Source organism: Bombina bombina, chromosome 5, assembly GCF_027579735.1.
Source record: "Bombina bombina isolate aBomBom1 chromosome 5, aBomBom1.pri, whole genome shotgun sequence".
NCBI classification, from domain to species: Eukaryota; Metazoa; Chordata; class Amphibia; order Anura; family Bombinatoridae; genus Bombina; species Bombina bombina.
In genome coordinates this window covers 995158988-995175417 of record NC_069503.1, presented here as the reverse complement: position 1 = coordinate 995175417, position 16430 = coordinate 995158988, and the positions used below count along the sequence as shown (strand labels likewise).

Genomic DNA, 16430 nt, shown 5'->3' with positions numbered 1-16430 from the left:
GGCTCTTAAATTCTATTTGCAGGGGACTTTCGTCAGTCTTCTGCATTGTTTTTTTTTGCTTTTCTGGGAAACGCTAAGGTCAGAAAGCTACTACCATTTCTCTTTATCTCTGGTTGAGAAGTGTTATTTGTTTGGCATATGAGACTGCTGGACAGCAGCCTCCTGCGAGAATCACTGGTCATTCTACCAGGGCTGTTGCTTCTTCTTGGTCTTTCAAAAATGAGGCTTCTGTGGAACAGATTTGTAAGGTTGCAACTTGGTCCTCTTTGCATACTTTTTCCAAATTTTATAAATTTTATACTTTTGCCTCGGCTGAGGCTTCTTTTGGGAGAAAGGTTCTTCAAGCGGTGGTGCCTTCTGTTTAGGCGACCTGTCTTGTCCCTCCCTAATCATCTGTGTCCTCTGGCTTGGGTATTGATTCCCAACAGTAATTGATGATCCCATGGACTCACCATATCTTAGGAAAGAAAACAAAATTTATGCTTACCTGAGAAAAAAAAAAATTTCGGGATATGGTGAGTCCACTGCCCCGCCCTTTGTTTTAAGATAGTTTTATTTACTAAACCTCAGGCACCTCTACACCTTGTGTTACTCCTTTTCTCATTTTCCTTTGGTTGAATGACTGCGGATTGTGGAAAGGGGAGTGATAGTGAACAGCTTTGCTGTGGTGCTCTTTGCCTCCTCCTGCTGGCCAGGAGTGATATTCCCAGCAGTAATTGATGATCCCGTGGACTCACCTTATCCGGAAAGAAAAAAATTGTCAGGTAAGCATAAATTTAGTTTTTTTTCCACTTTTTAAATCTATCCTACTGTCTATTACTTCAGTTTTTTTAATATCCCTTTTCATACTTCTTTATTTGTGTGTGTGTGTATATGTATTTATAATATATATTTATATATAAAATCAGACACAGAGGTATACACAAATACTCAAATCAGAGCATGTTCTAGCCTCTCAAAACACTGAAGTTTACGTGTTTATCGGTCACCATAGTAACCTGCCATGTAGTCCAATTTTCTTTTATTTTACAGGTATTCCAAATTGAATTGGGATTTAAAAAAAATGAAATTCAGCACATGGCAACGAAAGTTCCGAAAATGATAACTACAAACAAGAAGAAACTAACCGAAACATTTGATTATGTGCACAATAAAATGGAAATTCCTCACCATCTTATTGTCAAATGCCCTCAGGTATTGTTTATTTTGTATTGGAAAATATGTTTTTCTATCTACGGTGAGCGGAAGCTACCTGTAATCACAATGCATGTACACCCATAGGCTTGTTTTAATATTTTTTATTTTATTTAATCATTTTCACAAAAACAATAGTCAGCATCAAAGAAAAATAAGTTATCTAGCAATAGAATATTAATAATGATATCTTAAAGTGAATGTAAATTTTGATGCTAAAGTGCCGGTTTTTAAAAATTTGTTTAAAAACAGGGGCACTTTAATTCATCAAAATTTACATTTCACTCATTGTGAAGAAATACTTAGCTTTTAATTTTGACATCAGCTCCAGCTTCCTCCGGTCGTCGCAAGCCATTTCTGATGTCAGAAATGATGGATAGGTCATCCTCCAATCACGGCTTTCCCCGGGGGAATCAGTGTCCGATTCAACGTCGTGATTGGAGGAAGCCGGATTCTTCATTTTAGACCCAGGAAGAGGCTTTGCGACGGGCGGAGGAAGTTGGAGCTGCTGTCAAGATTAAAAGGTAAGTTTTTTTTCACAACTGGAGTGAAATGTAAATTTTGATTACTTAAAGTGCCCCTGTTTTTAATCAAATTTTTAAAAACCGTGCACTTTAGCATCAAAATTTACATTCACTTTAATAATGTTACCAACAATGAATGTGTTGTCTTGAGAGATACAAAAAAGTAAAGAAACAATTTACCCTATACTGGGGGAACATAACATATACATTATTTAAGCACTCAGGGACAAGAAGGTAAAAAAAAGAAATTGTGTGCTTAAAACTCTGATAACATTTTAACAACAAACAAAAGAGAAAGAAACTGTTTGCCCCTATTGTGGGAAAAGAAAGACAAAGAACCAGCCGATTATGAGTGTTACACAGGTCCCAAAAAGAAGGAAAAAGAAGGGAAAAAAAGGAGGGAGGATGGAAAGGTAGAGAAGAATGGAATGTTATTGGGGAGCCCCCCCCCCAGCAATCCCCATATGTTTAAATAGAGCCTTGATGTATGTATTCATCCCAGTAGAAGCCTACCATTGAAATATGCTTATTCTATTCAATTCCATAAAGGAATATTCTTTCAAAATGAAGAGCTTCGAGGTTCTAGCCAGCCAATGTCTAGCGACATGTTTTAGTTTTATGTTACATTTGCTTATTCTTTTGAGCTGTACCATTAAACCCATTTATTTCTTTCTCTTTACATAATCTGTTGGTGAATTCTCCTTAATAGATGTGATATGATTATGGTAAGCCAACATACGCTTACATTGTACTTTGTGTACTTTGCATTGTTTAGAAATACTTTAAACACCTTTATTGATATGCAAATATGACACAAACTACAAACGCATAGCTCAAATTTAATACATACATAATAAAAAATGCTAAGTAAATCATTTCAAATAAATAAATTCAGGACATTCTCTGTCTTCTCAATCTTTTGTGAAGAAAAATCAGCAATTTTAACATTTCTTAAAATGTTTTATGAAATTCCATACTGGTGTAATTTTAACCTTTTAAATGGTCCAAATAATGAAATAGGACTACAGTAGACAGTTGAAAACTCCTCTCTGGAAGTGGACAGATATACACTGCATAGCTAGTATATAGTAACTACTGCATCAATTTTACTTAAGTTGTTCTGCATATACAGGCTGTGAGATTACCATTTGTTTTATATTTTTCAAACAGGTCTTCAATACAAAGCTGATGAGGCTCAAGGAAAGGCATCTGTTTCTTACGTTTTTGGGAAGAGCAGCATATGATCCAACCCTGCCAAATTATGTCTCCTTAGAAAAGTTATCATCCATGCCTGATGATGTTTTTTGTGGTGAGGTTGCCAAAGCAACTGTGCTTGAGTTTGACCAGTTCCTAAAAACTCTTTAATTATGTTTTGCAGTAAAAATAAACTCTTTTTAACTTTCCATTTGTGCCTTATTCATAATCACTGTGTCAACTGAATACAATAATGTATACATTTTCTGAAGATTTAAGTGTATGAAATATGTTATGTATAATATGTATAGTATTATAATATAGATGTAACCATGATACTTTGTGAATGGGCTGTCCAGTTAAGATCATTAGAAGACAGCAATTCAAAGCTTGTGCAAAAGCCCTTATGGTTTATTAAAAATAAATCCGAGTACACAGGACAAAAGTACTCCCCACAAGGTGCACGGGGTCCTCTTGCATGTTTTTTATGAGAATAGACACTTCTAGAAAGCTAATAACTAACCCGTATTGGCCTTAAAAAATGGCCTTTATCAATGTCTTAAGTTATTATTGCAAACTGACAAGCCAAGTTGCTGGGTGTTCTGCTTTAAAAACTCATTGTGGAGGTTATTCTGCCTATCACGACGTACCACGTCGTAACACTCCTCCACCTATATTTCGGATCTATGATTCGTTGGTGAGAGGGCATGTGCTCTCTTATTTCTTATTGGGTTGTATATTTCTCCAGAGGTCAGACAGACTCACTTGACAACCATGCAGAAATGTGTGTGCCCCCTACATCCAATCACAACCTGTGACGACATAATGCTCCGCCTCATCTACTATTCGATAGGTTAGGTAGAGGGTGTATATATTAGAGGTACTCTCCATTGTGTATTCACGATCCGTAGACTGTTCATATTGCACACTGTTCTAATTCATATTACAGTGTGTAGGGTATAAGATCAGTATTTGCGCAGAATTGATTTCACAATATACGTGTTATATATCCATTACTATTTTAGATACGTGATTAAAATTATTCCTACATGATATGTACCCTTAAACAAAACAAGACAGGCTAGGATATGGACATTAGGGCTGCATAGTATAAATCCTATTACCTAAGGGAATGTCCAGTTTCACACTAGTCGTTCCTCGCATTGGGGTCTTATGCCAAGTCCTACTATGAAGAATGACTGTAAAATAAACATATCATTCTCTCCTGTCACCTCCCTATGCCGTGTCATTACTAATCGTATCTAGTGGATGGTATGTAATAGCATACAAACTTACTACAACCAAACACTTTACAGAAACATCCAGTAATTGTTGGATTCGTTCATGCCCTTAGACATTACACAGTCCAACCTAAAGATCCACTTTGTTTCTTGTTTAAGAAGCAACTTTTCACAATCACCTCCCCTAATACTAGGTTTTAATTTCTCCAGACCCCAGCATTTTAAGGCTTGTGTGTCACCTTTATAAAGTTGCAGAAAGTGTCTTGCAACACTGGTGATTTTTTTTTTCTTTCTCTACATCTTTTCTAGCTGTCCTGATGTTGCGCAGGTGTTCAGTAATTCTAGTACCTAGTGACCTTGTCGTCATACCAACATAGAAAATGTTTTAGTTACAGGAGATACAATAGATCACATTAGTATCTAATAATTAGTATATAATAATTAGCATATATAATTGTTGATAAACCATTTTTATTGAATCTATCATTTACTGTCTGTTTTTTTACCATATGCTGGCAAACTTTACATGTGCCACATTGAACTGAACCTTTTATAGAGAGGTTTTTATTTTCGCATTTCTATCAAATTGACTCCTTGTTAGGTAGTCACTTATATTTTTAGGTCTCCTAAAGGTTAACATAGGGTTTTCAGGAACCAAGGTTTTTACCTGTTTGCCTTTAATGTATGCCAATACTTCCCAAAGATATTTTTTAATTTGAGCACTTTCGGGAGAATATGTTGAGATGAATCTGATAGGGGTAAATTTTACTTTCTTTTTGGGTCTTAACAAGTCTTCATTGGGGTGAAACCACATCTATTAGTTATTCTTCATTTGGGAGAGCATTTTTGTCTTTATATAGCTGGTGTGCATTCACTTTTGTTTGTCTGATAAAGGAGTGAGCAGAGAACCCCGAAACCGTCACCTGAATAATACGGCACTTGTTAAATCTATAGAGTGCGGACTTCTTTGTATTTTTTATTCTGCACCATGGTACATGGTAGATTTTAAAATGAGCCAACAAATGAGAAAAATAATTTCACACATTGCTTGATTAAAGAGAAAGTCAGTGATGTGACCTTGCAGGGATTTTAAAAGTTTTTCTGTCTGCTTTGGAGTTTGCTGTGGATGTCTATCTGTAGGGATTTTAAAAGCTTTTCTGCATGCTTGGATGTCTGTAGTGATAAATATTATATGTGTGTAAATAACATTTTCTCATCACTTTACAGTCTCCTACATTTTTTAAAGTATATTTGTCAAGCCCTGCCTTGTATCTAAGCATAGGCACTCACTTTAGTCAATGAGCTAACATGTTTAAAGAAAATTTGCAGCTCATGCGTATCACTAGTAATTGTGTCTGCTTCAAATGCTGCCACTTATATTATTATGCTTAGGGAATTTTATTTTCCCCCCTCCCCCGGAAAAAATTCTGCAGATGCCCATGTGCACAGCTAACAGTATTGCGATCCACCATGATTGCTGACTAAGACACCCCCCCCCATGCTAAATTGGATAAGGATTGGTGCAGTGGTAAAGACGGTAGACATTGCGAATGTCTACCCAAAATGAGGACCTTGTAACAAAACAAAGAGAAAAAACAGCTACAAAAGGAATTGAGCCCTCTAGCAGAAAACTTAAAACAGATCACAACCAAGAGGTTAGAAATGAGTTAATTCGATACCCCTGCTTATCAGGACTGAAGGAAGGAAAAAAGAGAATGTCTTGACTTCAATAAGTCAGACAACATTGGTAACAGTTCTCAAGATTATTACATCATGCGAAAATAAGGTATAACAGTATCACATAAAGTAACTAAAATTCTAAACATATCCTGGTATTGAAATAGTCTCTGGAAAAATGGTTTCAATGAGAGACCAGATAGAAATAAAACTAAGAAGGATCCAAAAGTAAGAACCCAGGATGAAATTGTAAAACTAAGTAAATTGGGTATGGACCAAGATTGGAAAAGATTGAGATCTAAAGCCTCAGGTGTTAGAGCCCAAGCATCTTACAGAAAGACCAACATTTTTTTAATTAACTGAGATATAATCTTATTTGCAAAATGCCAACAGCAAGCGGAATATCCAAAAGGAAAAACAGATCAAGAATCGAAAAATACAAACAGTTGTAGGTTTACAACAGTGTAAACAAAACATTAAAGGGACAGTAAAGTCCAAATTAAACGTTCATGATAGGGCATGTAATTTTAAACAACTTTTTAATTTACTTTTACCATCAAATTTGCTTTGTTCTCTTGTTATTCTTAGTTGAAAGCTAAACCTAAGTAGGGTCATATGCTAACTTCTAGGCCCTTGAAAGCCGCCTCTGCATTTGACAGTTTATCAGAGCTAGAGGGAGTTAGTTCATGTATTTCATATAGATAACACTGAGCTCATGCATGTGAAGTTATTTAAGAGTCAGCACTAATTGCCTGAAATGCAAGTCTGTCAAAAGATCTGAGATAAGGAGGCAGTCAGCGGAAGCTTAGATACAAGGTAATTACAGAGGTAAAAAGTATATTTCTATAACCGTGTTGGTTATGCAAAACTGGGGTATGGTAAATAAAGGAATTATCTATCTTTCTCCAACATAGGTGTGTCCGGTCCACGGCGTCATCCTTACTTGTGGGATATTCTCTTCCCCAACAGGAAATGGCAAAGAGCCCAGCAAAGCTGGTCACATGATCCCTCCTAGGCTCCGCCTACCCCAGTCATTCTCTTTGCCGTTGTACAGGCAACATCTCCACGGAGATGGCTTAGAGTTTTTTAGTGTTTAACTGTAGTTTTTATTATTCAATCAAGAGTTTGTTATTTTAAAATAGTGCTGGTATGTACTATTTACTCAGAAACAGAAAAGAGATGAAGATTTCTGTTTGTATGAGGAAAATGATTTTAGCACCGTAACTAAAATCCATGGCTGTTCCACACAGGACTGTTGAGAGCAATTAACTTCAGTTGGGGGAACAGTGTGCAGTCTCTTACTGCTTGAGGTATGACACATTCTAACAAGACGATGTAATGCTGGAAGCTGTCATTTTCCCTATGGGATCCGGTAAGCCATGTTTATTAAGATAGTAAATAAGGGCTTCACAAGGGCTTATTAAGACTGTAGACTTTTTCTGGGCTAAATCGATTCATTATTAACACATATTTAGCCTTGAGGAATCATTTATTCTGGGTATTTTGATATGATTATATCGGCAGGCACTGTTTTAGACACCTTATTCTTTAGGGGCTTTCCCTAATCATAGTCAGAGCCTCATTTTCGCGCCGGTATGGCGCACTTGTTTTTGAGGACAGCATGGCATGCAGCTGCATGTGTGTGGAGCTCTGATACATAGAAAAGTCTTTCTGAAGGCATCATTTGGTATCGTATTCCCCTTTGGGCTTGGTTGGGTCTCAGCAAAGCAGATTCCAGGGACTGTAAAGGGGTTAAATATAAAAACGGCTCCGGTTCCGTTATTTTAAGGGTTAAAGCTTCCAAATTTGGTGTGCAATACTTTTAAGGCTTTAAGACACTGTGGTGAAATTTTGGTGAATTTTGAACAATTCCTTCATACTTTTTCGCAATTGCAGTAATAAAGTGTGTTTAGTTTAAAATTTAAAGTGACAGTAACGGTTTTATTTTAAAACGTTTTTTGTGCTTTGTTATCAAGTTTATGCCTGTTTAACATGTCTGAACTACCAGATAGATTGTGTTCTGACTGTGGGGAAACCAAGGTTCCTTCTCATTTAACTATATGTATTTTATGTCATAAAAAAATTTAGTAAAAATGATGCCCAAGATGATTCCTCAAGTGAGGGGAGTAAGCATGGTACTGCATCATCCCCTCCTTCGTCTACACCAGTCTTGCCCATACAGGAGGCCCCTAGTACATCTAGTGCGCCAATACTCCTTACTATGCAACATTTAACGGCTGTAATGGATAATTCTATCAAAAACATTTTAGCCAATATGCCCACTTATCAGCGAAAGCGCGACTGCTCTGTTTTAGAAAATTCTGTAGAGCATGAGAACGCTGATGATATGGTTTCTGAAGGGCCCCTACACCAGTCTGAGGGGGCCAGGGAGGTTTTGTCTGAGGGAGAAATTTCAGATTCAGGAAACATTTCTCAACAAGCTGAACCTGATGTGATTACTTTTAAATTTAAGTTGGAACATCTCCGCGCTCTGCTTAAGGAGGTGTTATCCAATTTGGATGATTGTGATTATCTGGTCATTCCAGAACCACTATGTAAAATGGAAAAGTTCTTAGAGGCCCCGGGGCCCCCCGAAGCTTTTCCTATATCCAAGCGGGTGGCGTACATTGTTAGTAAAGAATGGGACAGGCCCGGTATACCTTTAGTACCTCCCCCCATATTTATAAAATTGTTTTCCTATAGTCGACCCCAGAAAGGACTGATGGCAGACAGTCCCCAAGGTCGAGGGGGCGGTTTCTACTCTACACAAGCGCGCCACTATACCCATAGAAGATAGTTGTGCTTTCCAAGATCCTATGGATAAAAAATTAGAAGGTCTGCTAAAGATGTTTGTTCAGCAAGGTTCCCTTCTACAACCAATTGCATGCATTGTCCCTGTCACTGCAGCCGCGTGTTTCTAGTTTGATGAGCTAGGAAAGGCGATTATTAGTAATTCTTCTTCTTATGAGGAGATTATGGACAGAATTCGTGCTCTTAAATTGGCTAATTCTTTCACCCTAGACGCCACCTTGCAATTGGCTAGGTTAGCGGCGAAAAAATTCTGGGTTTGCTATTGTGGCGCAGAGCGCTTTGGTTAAAATCTTGGGCAGCGGATGCGTCTTCCAAGAACAAATTGCTTGACATTCCTTTCAAGGGGAAAACACTCTTTGGCCCTGACTTGAAAGAGATTATCTCTGATATCACTGGGGGCAAGGGCCACGCCCTTCCTCAGGATAGGTCTTTTCAAGACCAAAAATAAACCTAAGTTTCGTCCCTTTCGCAGAAACGGATCAGCCCCAAGGGCTACGTCCTCTAAGCAGGAAGGTAATACTTCTCAAGCCAATCCAGCCTGGAGACCTATGCAAGGCTGGAACAAAGGAAAGCAGGCCAGGAAACCTGCCACTGCTACCAAGACAACATGAAATGCGGGCCCCCGATCCGGGACCGGATCTGGTGGGGGGCAGACTCTCTCTCTTCGCTCAGGCTTGGGCAAGAGATGTTCTGGATCCTTGGGCGCTAGAAATAGTCTCCCAAGGTTATTCTCTGGAGTTCAAGGGGCTTCCTCCAAGGGGGAGGTTCCACAGGTCTCAGTTGTCAGACCACATAAGAAGACAGGCATTCTTACATTGGGTAGAAGACCTGCTAAAAATGGGAGTGATTCATCCTGTTCCATTAGGAGAACAAGGGATGGGGTTCTACTCCAATCTGTTCATAGTTCCCAAAAAAGAGGGAACGTTCAGACCAATCTTAGATCTCAAGATCTTGAACAAGTTTCTCAAGGTTCCATCGTTCAAGATGGAAACCATTCGAACACTTCTTCCTTCCATCCAGGAAGGTCAATTCATGACCAAGGTGGATTTCAAGGATGCGTATCTACATATTCCTATCCACAAGGAACATCATCGGTTCCTAAGGTTTGCATTCCTGGACAAGCATTTCCAGTTCGTGGCGTTTTCTTTCGGATTAGCCACTGCTCCTAGGATTTTCTCATAGGTACTAGGGTCCCTTCTGGCGGTGCTAAGACCAAGGGGCATTGCTGTAGTACCTTACTTGGACGACATTCTGATTCGAGCGTCGTCCCTTCCTCAAGTAAAGGCTCACACGGACATTGTCCTGGCCTTTCTCAGATCTCACGGATGGAAAGTGAACGTGGAAAAGAGTTCTCTATCTCCGTCAACGAGGGTTCCCTTCTTGGGAACTATAATAGACTCCTTAGAAATGAGGATTTTTCTGACAGAAGCCAGAAAAACAAAACTTCTAGACTCTTGTCGGATACTTCATTCCGTTCCTCTTCCTTCCATAGCGCAGTGCATGGAAGTGATAGGTTTGATGGTAGCGGCAATGGACATAGTTCCTTTTGTGCGCATTCATCTAAGACCATTACAACTGTTCATGCTCAGTCAGTGGAATGGGGACTATTCAGACTTGTCTCCGAAGATACAAGTAAATCAGAGGACCAGAGACTCATTCCGTTGGTGGCTGTCCCTGGACAACCTGTCACAAGGGATGACCTTCCGCAGACCAGAGTGGGTCATTGTCACGACCGACGCCAGTCTGATGGGCTGGGGCGCGGTCTGGGGATCCCTGAAAGCTCAGGGTCTTTGGTCTCGGGTAGAATCTCTTCTACCGATAAATATTCTGGAACTGAGAGCGATATTCAATGCTCTCAAAGCTTGGCCTCAGCTAGCGAGGGCCAAGTTCATACATCAACCATCAGGGGGGAACAAGGAGTTCCCTAGCGATGGAAGAAGTGACCAAAATCATTCTATGGGCGGAGTCTCACTCCTGCCACCTGTATGCTATCCACATCCCAGGAGTGGAAAATTGGGAAGCGGATTTTCTGAGTCATCAGACATTGCATCCGGGGGAGTGGGAACTCCATCCGGAAATCTTTGCCCAAGTCACTCAACCGTGGGGCATTCCAGACATGGATCTGATGGCCTCTCGTCAGAACTTCAGAGTTCCTTACTACGGGTACAGATCCAGGGATCCCAAGGCGGCTCTAGTGGATGCACTAGTAGCACCTTGGACCTTCAAACTAGCTTATGTGTTCCCGCCGTTTCCTCTCATCCCCAGGCTGGTAGCCAGGATCAATCAGGAGAGGGCGTCGGTGATTTTGATAGCTCCTGCGTGGCCACGCAGGACTTGGTATGCAGATCTGGTGAATATGTCATCGGCTCCACCATGGAAGCTACCTTTGAGACGAGACCTTCTTGTTCTAGGTCCGTTCGACCCACTCCAGCTGACTGCTTGGAGATTGAACGCTTGATCTTATCAAAGCGAGGGTTCTCAGATTCTGTTATTAATACTCTTGTTCAGGCCTGAAAGCCTGTAACCAGAAAAATTACCACATAATTTGGTATATCTGTTGGTGTGAATCTGCAGGATTCCCTTGGGACAAGGTTAAGATTCCTAAGAGTCTATCCTTCCTTCGAGAAGGATTGGAAAAAGGATTATCTGCAAGTTCCTTGATGGGACAGATTTCTGCCTTGTCTGTGTTACTTCACAAAAAGCTGGCAGCTGTGCCAGATGTTCTAGCCTTTGTTCAGGCTCTGGTTAGAATCAAGCCTGTTTACAAAATTTTGACTCCTCCTTGGAGTCTCAACCTAGTTCTTTCAGTTCTTCAGGGGGTTCCGTTTGAACCCTTACATTCCGTTGATATTAAGTTATTATCTTGGAAAGTTTTATTTTTGGTTGCAATTTCTTCTGCTAGAAGAGTTTCAGAATTATCTGCTCTGCAGTGTTCTTCTCCTTATCTGGTGTTCCATGCAGATAAGGTGGTTTTGCGTACTAAACCTGGTTTTCTTCCAAAAGTTGTTTCTAACAAAAACATTAACCAGGAGATAGTTGTGCCTTCTTTGTGTCCTAATCCAGTTTCAAAGAAGGAACGTTTGTTGCACAACTTGGATGTAGTTCGTGCTCTCAAATTTTACTTAGCAGCTACTAAGGATTTCAGACAAACTTTGTCTTTGTTTGTTGTTTATTCTGGTAAACGGAGAGGTCAAAAAGCAACTTCTACCTCTCTCTCCTTCTGGATTAAAAGCATTATCCGATTGGCTTATGAGACTGCCGGACGGCAGCCTCCTGAAAGAATCACAGCTCACTCCACTAGGGCTGTGGCTTCCACATGGGCCTTCAAGAACGAGGCTTCTGTTGATCAGATATGTAAGGCAGCGACTTGGTCTTCACTGCACACTTTTTCTAAATTTTACAAATTTGATACTTTTGCTTCTTCTGAGGCTATTTTTGGGAGAAAGGTTTTGCAAGCCGTGGTGCCTTCCATTTAGGTGACCTGATTTGCTCCCTCCCTTCATCCGTGTCCTAAAGCTTTGGTATTGGTTCCCACAAGTAAGGATGACGCCGTGGACCGGACACACCTATGTTGGAGAAAACAGAATTTATGTTTACCTGATAAATTACTTTCTCCAACGGTGTGTCCGGTCCACGGCCCGCCCTGGTTTTTTTTTAATCAGGTCTGATAATTTATTTTCTTTAACTACAGTCACCACGGTAACATATGGTTTCTCCTATGCAAATATTCCTCCTTAACGTCGGTCGAATGACTGGGGTAGGCGGAGCCTAGGAGGGATCATGTGACCAGCTTTGCTGGGCTCTTTGCCATTTCCTGTTGGGGAAGAGAATATCCCACAAGTAAGGATGACGCCGTGGACCGGACACACCGTTGGAGAAAGTAATTTATCAGGTAAACATAAATTCTGTTTTTTAAACAATAACATTTTTGGTGTTTACTATCCCTTTAAGGCAAAAAAGTAAACTGTAGTTAAGACACTTTCAGCAGCCAAGCCTTAACTCTAAAACTCAAAATATGAAAATATCTGAGTTTGTCGATGTTAGCACTAGGCACCAGTCCTCAGTTCGTCTCCAGGCCTCCCCAACAGAAACAGGCAAAACAGCCATGTAAAATAATCAGCTGATAATTCACCTGTGCGCCCCCCCCCCCAAAAAAAAAAATGAGGCCTACTTAGGGAAGCCAGAGAATAGGTCCAAAAATCAGTGCCCCAGAGGGAACTAAAGTCTGCATGACAAAAGAGAAGGATTACAAATAATGTTATCTTATCCTATATAATAAAAGGCCAGGTATGTTTGTCAGATGCAGTCATGCGCAGTAGAGACTGCAGAGGACAAACATACCTGGCCTTGAACAGCAGAGGAGTGCGCACAGCGGAAGCTGCCTGGTGGGGGCGTGGCCGTGCGTGCCGTGATGGGGGAGAGAGAGAGCAAAAGAGGGGGGAGAGAAAGAGAGCAAAAGAGGGGGGAAAGAGCAAAAGAGAGGGGAGAGAGAGCACAAAAGAGAGAGAGAGCTCAAAAGAGAGGGGGAGTGTCAGGATTCTCCTCCCCCTGCTCCCTCACCTTTCTAAACTCCTCCCAACTTCCCTTCATAACACCTGTTCACCCCTTACCTGATGCTTAGTATTTTGTCAATCCAGACTACTGCTGCATGATTCTAAGCTCCCTTTAACTTTAATTGTCTATGCCTTGTGAATTCATTTTCCTGCATTCCATTTGACTGTTTATCTAGTCCTACAGACTTATTTAAGTTCGGAGTTATTCTGCCACAACCAGCATTTATCATCTGGCAACTTTAGTTATCGGACAACACCGCTTCTCCAGAGCTGACAGGCAGCCACTTCCGGTATCAGACTTCAACTTTAAATCGCCACAACCAGCTTAATCATCTGGCTACTTTTGTTATCGGACAACTCCGCTCCTCCAGAGCTGACAGGCAGCAACTTCCGGTATCGGACTTTACCGACGACTTTCACACTGTCCCCAGAATTGACCTCAACCTTAGACAGTAACAAGCATTAAGGTATTTTTCAGTCAGTTCTTACCCCTGACAGATTCGGACTTTACTATCTGTGCTGCACCACAATTACAAACATCGAAGCGGGTACACACCCCTGTGACATGTACTGTCAATCAGAGCCATTACCCTCCGCTCTCTGTTAATGAAGTGCAACTAGTTGCTATTATTGTAACAAGTCTCTAATACATTTCTACTACACAGTATCCAGTGCTCTGCATCTGCCAATTACCAACTGCAGCTGTGGCTTAGCTTACTACTGGGAGAACTAACTTATAAATTGTTGCTTCCTATTGTCTTACACTTTCTTCTATGGTATGTTGAAGGTCACCTGCTCTTATATTTCTAATCCAGAGCAACCTACTTACCCATTCAAGCAAACCCACTGTCTTGCTCCGCAACTCCTGAATAATCATATGAGTTGTTTAATAGACATTGGTACAAAACAAAATTAAGCTCAGTAAACACCAGTCTGAAGCTGTGATCCAAATTAAAACTCAAGTTTCAGTATAGTTCTAACAAACGAGGTTGAACCTAACATAATACTTAGCCACGATTATGGATCAAACAGACTTGCCTCAGTTAGTCTGCAACTTGTCTCAGAGGGTGGACCAAATGGGAGAGGGTCTCAGAGAGCTTGAAATTGAGAGCCAATCCTTCAGGAGGATCATCAGGGATTCCTTGTCCCAGAGATCCCAGCATCCTGACCTTACACCTGAACCTATAGTGTCCATGCCAGAGCCATTCTCAGGAGACAGGAGAGCGTATCGCCAATTCAAAAATGCCTGCTTACTGCTTTTCAATTTAAAACCGAAGACATACAGTACCGAGAGAATCAAGGTTTTGACCATAATCTCTTTTCTTAGGGCAGAACCCAGGGTCTGGGCCGACCCCATATTAGGGTCTCTAGATGTGTTCCTGAATACTATGGATGAATTATACCTTGATACAGATGTACAGCTGACTGCAGAAGCCTCAATGCGCAATCTAAACGACCAGTCGAAGACTACATCTCCGAATTTAAGCAGTACACCACGGACTCCCAATGGAACCCTATTGCTTTACGCAATCAATTTTTAGGGTTGGCTGACAACATCAAAGATGAGCTTGCTCGCACTGATCTCCCTAAAACTTTAGATTTACTAATGAAGTTGGTGATTCAGATCGATCGCAGATTGAGAGAAAGGCGCTCAGAGCGCTATCATTCTGATCTCCATCCACGTTCATCCACTAATTTCACTCCACCACCAGCTAAGAATAAAACAGCCATAGAACCTATGGAGATAGGTCTGGAGAGGGGCCCATTAACCCCAGAAGAACAAAGTCATCGTAGAACAAACCTGTTATGTATGTATTGTGCAAACCCTTCACATACAGTAAAGGACTGCCCGATACTCCAGAGATCCAAGAAACATGAGTTAAAGAAAACTAATATGTTTCACACTATCAGAATTAACCCTTCTTACTGTGTCCTTTCTCTATCTTTACAGTGGGAACAAGCCAGTCTCACCACTGAAGCTATACTGGATTCAGGAGCCTATGGCAGTTTTATAAATAGAGCTCTTGTAATAAAAAATAAAATTCCAATTGTGTTAAAATCCACTGCTGTGTCAATTCGTGTTACTGATGGTACCACTATTTCCACTGGACCAATTACCCATCAAACAATTCCATTGTTAGTATAGACCCCTTCGGGTCATACAGAATATATTGAGTTTGATGTTTTACCTTCTCCTCTCTTCCCAGTTGTATTAGGTATCACTTGGTTGCAGAAACACCAACCCACGATAAATTGGAAAACTTCAGAGATTGAATTCAAGTCTCCGGAATGCCTTCGATCCTGTTTCCCTCCACAAATACTCTTGCAAGTCCCAGAAGAAGTACAAGCACTTCCTCTAGAACACCAAGATTTTTTTCGACGTATTCAGCAAAAAAGAGGCAGAAAGTCTACCGCCACGTCGCTTATACGACTGCCCAATAGACCTAAAACCTGAGTCAACCATACCTTATGGCCATTTGTACCCGCTGAGCCAGCCAGAGCTTGACCACCTTAAAGCATATCTGGAAGATAATCTCCGCAAAGGTTTCATCAGGCCATCCACATCATCAGCTGGAGCCGGGATGTTTTTTGTAAAAAACAAGGATGATTTCCTACGCCCGATTATAGACTATCGAGAACTTAATAAGAGGACCATTAAAAAATCGGTATCCGCTCCCACTGATACCTGAACTCATTGAACGTCTCTACGAAGCGAAAATATTTACCAAATTGGATTTGAGGGGAGCGTACAATTTGGTAAGAATTAGAGAGGGAGATGAGTAGCTGACGGCATTCAGGACCAGGTATGGCCTATACAAATACCTGGTCATGTCTTTTGGGTTGTGTAATGCCCCAGCCCACCTTCCAATTCTTCATTAATGATGTGTTCAGAGATCTTCTCGATGTATGTCTAGTTGTCTATCTTGACAACATACTCATTTATTCTAATACTTACGAGTAACATGTCAAACATGTTCGATGGGTTCTCTCCAGGCTCAGAACCCATCGATTGTACGCTAAACCGGAGAAATGCGAATTCCACACCTTTGATATCTCGTTTTTAGGCTACCACATCACTCCTACTGGCATTAGCATGCAAGATAAGAAAATAAATACCGTCAAGGACTGGCCTTACCCAACTACCAAGAAAGAACTACAATGCTTTCTTGGTTTCTCCAATTACTACAGGAAGTTTATTAAAGATTTCTCTAAGATTGCAAAACCTCTGACTCAAC

At 40.6% G+C, this 16430-nt stretch overlaps 1 protein-coding gene across 1 annotated transcript in view; it reads left to right on the top strand.

Moving 5' to 3' along the window:
* The window catches only part of MTERF3 (mitochondrial transcription termination factor 3), a 141442-nt gene extending 138321 nt beyond the window's left edge, over positions 1-3121 (top strand). The window contains exons 7-8 of the mRNA XM_053715227.1: positions 1033-1194; positions 2889-3121. Of these exons, the coding sequence (XP_053571202.1) occupies positions 1033-1194; positions 2889-3083 (357 nt within the window). The 3' untranslated portion in view covers positions 3084-3121. The remainder of the gene's footprint in view (positions 1-1032; positions 1195-2888) is intronic.
* The last annotated feature ends 13309 nt before the right edge of the window (positions 3122-16430 follow it).